Raw genomic sequence first — 13,147 nt, 5'->3', positions numbered from 1 at the left:
TGGGAGTCATATTACTCTGTTACATGCGCAGTAAGCCCTAAAGTGGCTTACGGCAGGTTCATTTTGGTCAGCTGGAGCATTGTGAGGACAGATGGCTGTATATGAAAATAAAGGATGCACATCTCTCCTGGTCTGTTGTTAGTAATTCAACAGCTTTTAATTAAAATCAAATAAGGTAACAGTCTGTCATGTAAAGGCCAGATTTTTTTTAACATGATTGGATTGTGACACTCAATTACTTTATGTAGCTGAACCAGAGGCAGTAAAACGTTCTTTTGTTTACTGGCAACAGCCAAATAAAGGATCCAAAATGTTTGTTTCCACGGTCTCCCAGCTGTGTCCCTCTGTGTGTGTGTGTGTGTGTGTGTGTGTGTGTGTGTGTGTGTGTGTGTGTGTGTGAGAGTCTGTATGTGTGTGTGTGTGTGTGTGTGTGTGTGTGTGTGTGTGTGTGTGTGTGTGTGTGTGTCTGTCTGTCTGTCTGTCTGTCTGTCTGTCTGTCTGTCTGTCTGTCTGTCTGTCTGTCTGTCTGTCTGTCTGTCTGTCTGTCTGCCTGTCTGTCTGTCTGTCTGTCTGCATGTGTGTGAGTTTGCCTGAGCATGTTTTTGAGTGCTCGTGCTCGTGCTCGTGCAGTCCCATCTGAACTTTCCAGAGGGTAAAAGAGGCTCCTGCTGTGCTTCTGTTTGTCAAGTCCCTTCCTAAAATAGACTAGATTGTGTGTTCTGTCTGCTTCCCTCCTATGGAATAAAAATTAAAAAACAGCCACAGTCCGGCTGCAATAATAAATGTTTGAGTTGTTCTTCTCTTCTGAGTGAAGCTCTGTAGACTCCTTGGCCTCGTCTTTTTCGTACTACTTTATAAGTACTGGTGATTTGATTCAGTCATGCATCAATTTGGTAAAACAGACCAACAGAATGAATCATCTATTTAAAAAAGCTTTGAATCAAATGATATGACTTTAAAATATTAAATAGCCTTACGCTCATATTTTTCAGCAAATGGAACAGTAACATCATCTCCAAGTGCTTTGACCAAAGGAGCAACCTTGAGATTTAATGTAGGTGCTTCACTGAACCCATGGCAGCATTATGGCTTTTAACAAACAGTCAACTCTGTAAAACTGCTGTGTAACGTTTGTTAAACTCCCAGGGGTACTCTGTAAATGTATCAAACCTGTTTTAAGCTGCACATGCATTTTTTCCACTTCCACTCTACCTTTAAATAATTCAAATTACAATTTGGTATCAGTTTAATGGATGTGTATTTTTGCATGAAGAAAAAAATATATATCTGTATTTACAGTTTCCAGCCTAATAGTAAATCATTTCTCAGTAATTAAATAGGAATTTATTTGGATTTTAATTCAACCCAAACAAAATAGTCCCAAACTTTGACTCTTCCACAGAACACCATGAACTCCTTTATTCCAAAATGGAGAGAATAACCCACCTGTCTAAAAGCCATTGGAAAAAGGGGACTCCAGTCAGATGGGACACAAATTAAACTCCACCATTAAAGAAAATGCTAATACCTCTCCCCCCTGAGAACACCATCCCCATAGAAAAGCATGTTGTTGGCAGCATCATGTCATGGGGATGTTTATCATCTGCAGGGACAGGGGAACTCTTCAGAATTGAAGAAATGATGAAGAAAAACAAATACAGGAACATTTCTGAGGAAAATGTGTTTCAGTCTTCCAGAGAATTGAGTATGTGACAGAGGATCACCTTCCAACATGACAATGACCCAAAGCATAATGCTATAGCAGCACTCGAGCGCTTTAACAGGAAACATTTAGGTGACTTGGGGTAGTCAAAGCCCAAAATTCAATTTAATTGACAATATGCGGTAAGACTTAAGGATTGCTGTACACTAGGGAAACTCAAGTTTAAGGAGCTGGAGCAGTTTTGAGAAGAAGAAGAAGAAATCTAGTTTGATCGATGTTCCAAGCTTATCGAGACATACCCTTAGAGACTTGCAGCTGTAGGTGCTGCAAAAGGTGGCTTTACAAAGTGGTGACCTTGGGGGGCGAATAGTTATGTACATCAAATACGACAATCTCTCTCTTAAAACAATTTAAATTACAGGTATATACAGGTTAATGCAATCAAACGTTCACAAGGTACTCTATGCCCCCTAATTATTGTAAAAAATTCAATTCAACTTTGCTAGCTTGACTGACCTTCCTCTCAAAGCCTAAGAAAGAGTAGAATTGCAACATAATCTCTCCTATCTTCTCTTACCCTTTTCTCAGACTTCTAGGAATCCACCATGACATAAGAGATCATGAGAGTACAGCAGGGTTGTCGCCTTCCCACGCATAACCTCTGAACAATGTTAATAACCAGCCAAATAATGCTAATGGCTCCTATTAGCACAAATAATAGTGTCCTTCTGAGATTTAGTTCCTTCAAGATAGAGTGGACCAGTATCGCTTTAATGCTGTTTTCTTATCACACGCCTTGTCACAGTTCTCTCCCCTAACTCTCAAGCAGTCTTTCCATCCCGCCGTCCTTATCTCCCCCCTTTCTCATCCTTCCTCCTCTTCCTCTCTCTCTGTTGGGGATGTTTGTGCAGCTTGTATCTGTGCCATCTCTTGAGTGGGATGTCTGTCGCTGAGTGGTCTTCTGTACAACCCTCCCGCTCTGCTAATCCCCTTTTGAGATTCACAGAGCAGAGCCTAAAAAGATCTGCCTGGCTTTTATGTTCTCTGGGTTACGCTGGCTCTCATTCTATGTTTACCGCACTCTTTCCTGTATGTTCTTCTACTTTTGACAGTCACATTTTATTCAGTGATTGACTATCATTACAAAATATTTTACCCGTCACACAAAGCATGAACCTTATAAAAGGGTAACTTTGGCCTAATATTTATTATTGAAAGCAGAGACAGGCTGGACCTGAATTAGCTCCTCCATGTCCTTTGTGCAGTGCATTGTAGGAGGCTCATGTCTACCAGCAGCACACACTTAAATCACATGTTTATTCAATTGCATGAATCAACAACGCATGTGGGCATTCCGGTCTAAAATTGAAATTTTTCAAGTGTGACATATTACTATCTAAGTTATCTCTAATGATGCATAGTGTTTCCCAAGCAGCATTTGGTTAAAAACCATCACATGAGCTGCAACAAAAAGTGGACATCCATTCGTTGATCTAACTATTGATTGATTGATTAGTTATAATTATATGTGCTGACCCCCTGGTATTTGAAAAATCTTGTTCGAAGCTAGACATCAAACCCATGTAGAGGAGGACCACTGCAATCTCTTTACGGATATAGAGCTTATAAAAAAATATATAGAAGCATAGGTGCTTGAAAGACCATCTTTGTTGGCTGAAAATGGAGATTTCCTGCTCTTATCTAATATTATATTATTAAGTGAATATTGTTTAAGACCTACAAAACAAAACACTGAAGAAATCACCTTGAAACTGTGATTGACATTTTTCACAATTTTCTAGTCAAACCCTTCATTGGGAAAAATGATTGTGAGATTGTTGAAACCCACACGAAGGAATTAGTTTTGGGAAACTGAAATAAGAATTATTAGATTGATCAATATACAGTTTTACTGCAGTCAATTGACTAACAATTGTGAGTCGCATTAGCATTGGCACACATGGTCCGGCACCAGCGTCAATCCTCTCATGGGCAGCACTGTTTACTCAGGCCAGACACTCGGCAGCCATCTCCTATCTTAAGCCCAGGTGGAAGAGACAACTATCTCTTATTTTCCCTGCATAGTTATCAGTAATCACTCTGTTGTTCCGACTGTGTCTCTTCCTGGTGCTGATGTCGTGCTCTTACCGAGATAAGACTCATCTGCTTTTCCCTACAAGCTAGCTGATTAGCATTTGCGTCGTCATGATTAACCCACAGGGTATCCTACCAGCATGAGAATGAGCGTTGGCATCATTAACACCTTGATCTCCACTCAGAGCAGCAACTCTCTCCTGCTAAGATGCACACTGTGGCTGGAGTGGACATCCCCCCGTTGGTGGACAAAACGCCATTCATAAGCCAGCCTCATTTGCACCCAGTTTATTATTCATTGTATAATTGGATCAGCTCTCAATGACTTTGCTTATTTAACATGCTTCAGTGACGTTTTCTACTCCACCACTATACCAATCTGTGATCGGCCAGAGATGAGGCCGATATGAGCAATTATTATGGGGCATATTCATCAAATCTGTCTGTATTTCTCCGGAGGATTTGATCAGGCTGAATTTAGCCTGGGAATTTAAGACCCAGTTCAAATCATCTCCATATTCGGCCCATCTCCAGCAGAGGTCACTCCATGACACGGTATTGAAACTCAGTTTATGAGGGATTATATTTTCCTCTATTTATTTCAGAGGATTTGGGCATCAATACTGCTACTCTGAAATTTGTCATTGGAACAGAAACCTGTAAATATAAAGAAAGAGGTGAACAAGGTAGTTAGATAAGTGGATTAATGAGGATGATGCAATGGTTTCTTGCTCTCACTCACTCTCACTTCCTGTCACTTACAGATGGGTGATGAATTAAATAGATGCAGATGCATCAACACAGAGCATGAAGGGTCACACAATGATTTGATTTGATGAAATTAATGTGACAATCTGGCCGCAATCATTCAAATGTAAGTTTCTCCAAATGATTTTTTCTCTCATACTCTGAGGATGGAATCTTTATTTCCAGTAGCATTTACAACAACATTTTCATTCTTATCAATATTCTAAATGTTATTACAAATCGGTTTGTTCATATATCCCTAATAGCCTTCAACACATTATTTCTAAAAACAGCTAAATAGATCGATGTTGACAGTACTTTCTCATTAATGGAGTAATACAATGTGAGTCAAAGCTTTGACTGTTCAACACTATGAAACAAGAATGAGTAATTTAAATGAGTAACTGTTCACCTGCAACATAAGTTAATCTATACGGGAGATTTTACACCTAAGTTAGAAGGTGCTCTCCACTGACCTTATGAAGACACCGGATGGTTTTATAACCCTTCAGTAGTTTCATAGACTTGTGGTTTTCCCTTTAATCTGGTTTGCATATTGTTGTGCCCTCGCTCGGTGTCCTCTATGATAACTCTCTGCTTTCTCTTAAGCGCCCTCTGTGATTCCCTCCATCCCTTCGTTCCTTTGCTCCTTTCCCAGTGGTGGGGTCAGGGGTCCTGTCCTCTCCGCTGGAGCCAGTTGGAGTGACGAATGGCAACACGGCACTGCCAGCGGCCTGCAGCACAAACAGTAAACAGAGCGAGGGTGGAGGAAGAGAGCAGAGGGGTGTGATAAGAAAGAGAAATGAAGAGCAGGAGTAAACTAGGGAGAGCAATGAAGGGGACAAAGGACACACATTAAAGGTCAAAATATGTGCGATCTCCTGTGTATTTTTGAAGCCGAGGGTGAAATGTCTTTTGAAATGACTTCTGCGGTTTACACATTTCCTCGAGAGGAGTAAGACGTGGCCTGATGTGAGCTTGTTGATGTCTCATTTCTCCATTAGTTTAAAAATGAATAGAGAGCGTCTGTTTACACCCCAAGAGGAGACCAGACACGGACAAACAGACAGCAACATTTTTCAAATGCAAAGTGCGTTCACTCCTGTCAGCATGTTACTGTGTTGACACTCTTTGGATGGAGTCACCAACACGCTCGCTTTCAATTATGCTTATCTTGGTTTCGTGTCAGTATTAAAAATGCATTAGGCTCGAGCGCAATTATGATAGCTCCACCAGTTGTGAATAATACATATTTAATAGAGAGTAATACAGATTATTTCAAACTCTTTAATTGCATTTTAATTCCCCAAGACGCAGACGAGAGAGAAAGGGTGACAAAGAAATCGTTAAGGACATTAAAGATGCACTTCCACGTGGTCAGGTGTGGCTATACGAAAACGGCATGTGACCACAGACGAAACTTCATTATAGATGTGACAGCAGTCTGACTTTGGTGAGACTTGTGGGTTATGTGATATTTACAGAGCATCCTTTTTAAGTAACCATTGCTTGATAGTTACATAAGACTCCCTGTGTCTCTCTTTGCCCCTTTCTTCCTCCCTCCCTGTCTCAGTAAATCATTTCCCCAGGGCCAGTCATTAGCATCATCTGAAGTTGCCATGTCTTACGTCTCTTCTCCGATGCGTCAATCTAAAAAGACAGAATTGATGTGAAAATCTCAAGAGCTCATCTGCAACCAAAAGATAGCAAAAGAAAACAAATTGTGTTTAATTACAGAGTGCGGGTGACATTGAAGGGAGAGTGGGTTGGGCGTTGGAGCAGGTGATACTGGCGCTGCTGCTGCACTACACATAAACATACACACTGTCTTGTCGCCATCTCAGCCATCACTCTGAATGATGTCAGTCAAATTAATTGCTGCTCCTTCCCGTGGCACGCTTGAGGAGGTTTTACAGAGGCAAGGACAGTCCGGGGCCTAGAGAAAGTGGGCTTCAGAGGAGAACTCTGTGTGTGTTTGTGTGCAGTGGTGTAAAGTAACGAAGAACATTTACTCAAGTACTGTACTTAAAATTCTGAGGTACTTGTACTTTACTTGAGTATTTCCATTTTCTGATACTTTATGTTTCTACTCCACTACATTTCAGAAGTAAATATTGTATTTTACGTAGTTCCTTTAATGACTTTGCATATCTTAAAAAAACATATATACATGATCAACGACTTTAGTTTCACCTGGATTAAATTCACATGATAGCCAGTAGTAAATAAAGTAATTAAAATGAGTTCCACCATAACAAGCTTGATAAAAAACATTAATACATCAATGATTATAATGAAAACATATGATACATAGGATTCTGGAATGGGCCAATCTGCATAATGTGTACTTTTACTTTTGGTACTTGAAGTAGATTTTGATGCTTATACTTTGAAACTTTTACTTTGGAACAATTTTGAATGCCGGACTTTTACTTGTAGCAGTACTTCTACCACCTCTGTTTGTCAAAGGAGGAACCATCACAATATTTACACTTATTCAGATTTTTAATGAGTGTTAACTTAATTTGATGAAAAAAAATACTTTTAATAAATGTTTCGATGCTTGCTATTTATTGACAGTGGTTAATGTCTCTTCAATCACTTTTAAATTAACCTTCAATGATAAGCAGACAAATCAGATTAATCAATTAAATCAATTCATCGTTACATTCCCTTTTTTTTTAATGCTAAAATGGCAGAAAAATGTTTTAACCCCTTAAATGTGAACATTTTATCTGTTTTACATCATATTATAATTTGTTTCGGCCATTTATTAACTATTTTCCTGCATTTTTTAGACCAAACAATACATCTGGAGTCTGGAATAAAGTGTGTGACAACTGAAATTCAGATAAATGTTATAATTGAAGACATTCTCATTAGCTTCAGTAAAGAGAATTTTAACTCTAAATCAGCTTAGGTTTTGATTCATTTATATTTCCAAAGATAGCTGGCAGATCTTGGAGGGATTATTTTATGAAGAAATCCCGTCTTTGAGGCTGTTCTCCCTCCACACTTCAACTATACACATCACCCTTTAACTCTAACTTCAAGCGTTAGTTTATGTGACAGCGGCATCCTTGAAATCCTAAGCTACTGAAAACTGAAATGTACAATCACCCCCTCATTTCAGCCGTGATTCAGAATGTGTGTTTAGTTGTTAGCTATTGTTGCAACAGTTCAGTCAATCATTTGAAGCTGAAAACAACAACAGTTCAGGGAATGAATGAAACAAAGCCCAAAGAAATTGATAAAGAGGTAATTATTCCACGTTATTCAGACTCCAGATAGGGCCTTTCACTTTGTTAAGGATGGCAATTCATCACCAAACCAAACACACATGAACACCAGAGTAACACATGAGTGAGATTTTGGACGTTAGACACATTAGGTTCCTTTATGTTTTAGCCGTTAGACTCTGGTGTGACGTACTTCGGGAAGTTTTATCTGTGGATCTGTACAGTCAATCATATACATCACGCAGTGGATTTCACCAAAGTAGACACATACACTTTTATTAAGATGTGCATTGAGATGCTGAAGCAGACACTTCACAACTGTTTTGAATGTAACATAATACATTAGTAATTTGTCAGACCTCTATAACAACTTCTAAAAATATCTGAGCAAAGAACAACCACAACAGAGCTTTGTTTGTGTCATCAATGCTAACCATAGGTAAATGATGACACTATTTAGCACATCAAATATAAATACTTTACATCAAATTAGAGGTAACTGTTGATGATGATGGCCATACATCCTGTTCTTTACAGTCTAACACGCAGTGCTTTAGAGTGTCTTTCTTTGGTCTTGAATAGATTCAGCCATAATCATCATCGTCATGATAATATTGTAGTTAATGAGGTAAAGAAAAAGCTCAACATTTTGGGGAATAAGACCGATAATACCACCAGAATCTCTTAATGTCTCTCATTTACTGGTTAAATCTTGTATGAATGATCCAAAGTGTGACCTCTGAGTCAAGTTAATGGGTGTGGATCCCATATTACAATTTCTTTAATTGCTGTAATTTGGAAAAACTTGGACATCGGTACAAAAAAAATATGATGAGATAATAGATACCAGATATTACGACCATAACATTTCAAACCAGCCCTCAACTCACAATTCATTAAAAATGAATACTGACGTAGTGTGATCAGGGAATATCAGTGACATTATACATTTCCTCATCATTTACATTTTATCTCCAAATAAAGTAGTTTAAATAGTCTGACTGTGCTGGTGTTTGCCTGGTCTGATAGACTGGCTGCTACAGTTTAATGATAATATCAATGTTCGAATATGTCAGAACATTCTTTATGTCATCATAACAGATAGGAATGATGGCCGAACCTAAAAAAATAGCACCCGTGTTTTTTTATTAATGAAAGAGGTCCATGAATGATTCAAGCAAATTGAAAGTGATATATCCAAACGTTATTCAGTTCATTGGAATTCTTTATCAGCTGCTAAATAAGCATAGAAGGTCAAGGACACCACAAGTCGAGCAAAACCTCCAGGAGGTCATTGACCGTTGTTAATGAAAAATATAGGGCACACAAAGTGATAAGGGACATCCATGAAACACTCTCCAGCAGTAAAACAAATAATTTATGAGGTGTCTGTTGAGTAAGTTTGGTTTAAAGTTATACTGAGATTTAGATAGGATAAAAAGTGTGAACCAGTCTTAGTTTCAAAAGAAGTGCAAATTACATTTCTATCAATAGTGTCAGCTTCCCATCATTAATGGATGGAGTGGTACGTAAACTCTGATGCTTTCATTCTTGCTCCAATCTTTAGTCACATGTAAAAGATGCACTTTACCTACACCTAGTTAGAAACCTAATTTGGTTTGATGCTATTTTCTGCTGGACTCCTTGCAGAGCACGGGATGCTAACATAATGAGTAACAGTATTTCTGTGTGCTGTCATCTAATTTGTCGTCGAGTGCATGCAAGGGTGCTGCATTTACACTGATTTTGGAGGAGCATGTTTTGACGGTGTTTGTGTTTGTGTGCGTGCGTGATGGTATTGAAGAGAGCAGTGTCTGACAGCATTAGGGAGTGTGCTGCCCAGTCATGGGATTATCTTTCCAGGGGGCGTGTGCTCTCCCAGCTTCCTGGCACAACAGCGAAGAGTCTTAATCTCAATCCCTAAAATCCCCTTTCAGGAGCATCTCCCCCTTGAAGACAGTGCAGCGACGGTGAGCATGGCTAGCTCACTCTGACAGTTGGCACATGGACGGCCACTCGCCTTATTCAGACACGGGTAAATTTAGGTTCGCTGTGTTCTTCAGTCACACTCAGAGTCAGCACAAAGGGCAGTGTCCTCGTTTGAAGTCCATCAGACCGGCCTGCATAGGAACGCTAGGACTCGTAACATTAAGGATGAGTCAGTGCTGTGAGAGAGTCATGAGTCATTTCTTGTTTAGACTGACCGTCTCTATGTTGTGGCTTCCTGGATACAGTCTATGGCAGCCCAGCAGGATGGAGAAGGCCTTTCGGAAATCTGCGTTGAAGGCATAGATGATGGGGTTGAGGGAGGAATTAGCCCAGCCGAACCACACAAACACGTCAAACGTGGTGGGGCTGATGCAGGGGAAAGCCTTCCCTCCGCTTGACTGCTCACAGAAGGGCACCATGCAGTTGAGTATAAAGAACGGGAGCCAGCAGCACACAAATACCCCCATGATCACCGACAGAGTCTTTAGCACTTTGGTCTCCCTCTTGAACGTCATCTTGAAAGAGCTCTCAGACTCTGACATGCTGGAGCCTCCACCCATGCTGTCATGTCTGTTCTTGGCACTTTCGGCCGCTCGCTCCAAGGCAGAGATCCGCCTGATTTGTCTGTGGGCAATGCGGTATATCTGGGTGTAGGTGGCCACCATGATGGCCACGGGAATGTAAAAGCTTATGAAGGAGGTGGATATGGCATAGGTTCTGTTCAGGCTGGAGTCACAGTTCTCTGGGCTGTGGTAAGATGTATCATTAAAGCCTGAATAAGACTCTGTGTCAGGGGCGTAAGATTTAGTTTGGGCCTTGTGCCAGTTGAGCTGCACTGGGATGAAGGAAATTAGTAGAGATAGCGTCCAGGCCACACTGATCATCACATAGGCCATCCTGGGTGTCATCTTCCTCTCATAGCGGAAGGGGCTGGAGATGGCCCAGTAACGGTCCAGGCTTATCACGCAAAGGTTCAAAATGGACGCCGTGGAGCACATAATGTCAAATGCAACCCAGATGTCACAAAAGGAGCCAAAGGGCCAGAACCCGGCGATCTCTGTCACTGCCTTCCAGGGCATCACCAAGATGGCGACCAATAGGTCCGATACGGCCAGCGAGATCACAAAAAAGTTGGTGACTTTCGATCGTAGATGCCGAAACTTGGTGACGGCGGCACAAACAAGAATGTTCCCCAGCAATGTGGTTAGGATGAGCAGCGAGAGGAAACAGCCAGTCAGGACGCGGCTCGACGGAGCCTCATCCAAAAACCCGTTGTCAATGACAGTTGTAAGGTTCATGAGATCCATCCCTGAACATGTGCGGGTTAGGGGAGAGCTTTTTTTTAAGTCATGCTTAATGGCCGTGTTACATTATATCCACAGGATTAGAAACTGGGAGGCTTCTGTGCAACAACTTTGCAAACAATCTCCATCATTGTGTCTTCTAACGGATGATGAGGGATGAGACGTTTGAGGCAAACCTGCTCTTGGCAGGACATTTGCCCAATGACTTTATAAATTTGATTTGACATAATTCGAGTTGCAGAGCTGAAGCGGTAGTGGTAACTTAGTTCTTGATAATGACCGTCATAGGTTCTTTCTTTCTTTCTTTGTGTTCAAGCAGATCCTGCACTTTAGTCTGCTTATTGAAGTCATCAGAAGCCCTGTGGATTGAAGAAATTAAGTATAAAAGATTGGATGTATATGCATTCACTCAAAAATGTGCGAATGTTATAAAATGCAACTTCGGGTAAAATCTTAATTTTTTTTTTGTGTGTTAATTTAAGATTTTATTAATACGTGTGTGTGTGCCATAAAGGAGATATAATGTATGTTGCGTTGCCAATGACCCGATTTCAAACGAAATAAAATGAAAGCATTGTTTATATTCATGAATGACTAAAAAATTGTTACACCTTCCTTCCTACAACAATTAAGATGTTCTCACCTCTTACTCACGGGGGTCGCAGCCAGCTGTAGCTTGATTTTTACATTTCAAAATAAACTCCCGTCGCCTCCATGAGAATTTAACAGCGTAAAGCCAATCCAAAAGGGCACACAGTCTCCATGTCCGAAATCCTCGATGGCCTCCACATCACCGACTTATAAAATACACAACACACACACACAACTGTACTAAAATGTCACTCAGCCGTCTCCGCTGTCGCTGCGTCCTCCTGCAGCCTCTGCTCGCTCTTCGGCCGGATCTCTTTCTTTACCTCGTGCGGCTCAGCCTCACTCCGGCGCGGTGACGTTGTCCCATTCAAGAGAAAGTGATAAGAGCATGCGACTCGGGCCCCTCGGTGATTCAATCCGCCGTACTGCCTATAATGTACACCACGACACAGGAGGGACTTGTCATGTGGCACTTTGCAGGCTCTTGAGTGGAAGAGTTTAGAGCTTTAAAACAGCATGGTGCTGAATAAACCTACCTGTTATCATTAGTGCTTCATCTCAATTCAATTCAACTGACCCAGTTTAATCTGCACTGTGGTGTAGTTCAATTAAATTAAGATGCAGGTTATAAAAAGGAATCAGGGACAAGGGCCAAACATGCATGGCCAGTGAGTCGCTGAGGCCACCTAATGGAGGAAGAGAACAATTGTGCCTGCAGAGGGAAATTAGGTTGCAGGGACATTAACCCTCCTGTACAGAATTATATTGAATGGCGATTTGACATAAAACAGATTTATAACCAGACAGAGGATTTGATCAGAAGCCAATATCCTTTTTTGACCTGTGGCAGGGTTTTCATGTGCAGACCAATGTCACCATCAGCCGCACTCATCATTTCTGTCTGCTCTGAGCAATAAATTGTGCCCTCACTGCTTGTACAAATCCTGGAAACGTCTGTTAGCATGCCCACAATTTTACATAGTTCAAGCTGATGTCTTCCATGCAGAGCACCATGGGATGCGGAAACAATCGTGACATGCCAGCTGTCACCTTACAGTGATGTGAGTCGTTCTGACAGGAGGAGAAGAAACAGCTTTTACCCTTTTCCTTCACAAGCATCCACAATATAGGATGTTCAATAGATGGGTTAAAGCCATGGGACTGAAAGGAGTGATGATAAAGTAAGGAAGAACATATTGTTTGTTACAAAACAAAAAGTACCTTATCTCTCTTTGATATGATAATAGAGATTTTTGTATTCAATTAGGAATTGAGATTTAAATGTAGCTTTTTAATGTTAATCCCACAGAAATAGAGGACACAAGTCAAATGAAAATAAAGGATTTTGATAATCATCTGATATGAAGTAAAAAGGAATTTGTAAGCAAAAATCCTAAGTGTTTTCTTCACCAAGCTTCTCAGGGGTTATTTTTTTGTCTTTTGTGATAGTAAAAGGAATATGTTTCAGTCTTGGATCATACATTGTTTCTTGTAAATTGTAAAACCTTTTGATATTATTC

The 13,147-nt window shown here is 40.5% G+C and overlaps 1 protein-coding gene across 1 annotated transcript; it reads right to left on the bottom strand.

Annotated features, from left to right (window-relative positions):
• Positions 1-7,992: 7,992 nt before the first annotated feature.
• drd1a (dopamine receptor D1a) lies at positions 7,993-11,909 on the bottom strand. The gene is made up of 2 exons (XM_063875944.1): positions 11,680-11,909; positions 7,993-11,395 (listed from the first exon to the last, which is right to left on the bottom strand). Exon 2 carries the CDS (start codon positions 11,037-11,039, stop codon positions 9,927-9,929), a length of 1,113 nt encoding a protein of 370 aa, XP_063732014.1. The 5' UTR covers positions 11,040-11,395; positions 11,680-11,909; the 3' UTR covers positions 7,993-9,926.
• Between the last annotated feature and the right edge of the window lie 1,238 nt (positions 11,910-13,147).

The sequence above is a fragment of the Eleginops maclovinus genome, chromosome 23 (genome assembly GCF_036324505.1).
Source record: "Eleginops maclovinus isolate JMC-PN-2008 ecotype Puerto Natales chromosome 23, JC_Emac_rtc_rv5, whole genome shotgun sequence".
Lineage (NCBI taxonomy): Eukaryota > Metazoa > Chordata > Actinopteri > Perciformes > Eleginopidae > Eleginops > Eleginops maclovinus.
This window is presented reverse-complemented; position numbering and strand designations above follow the sequence as displayed.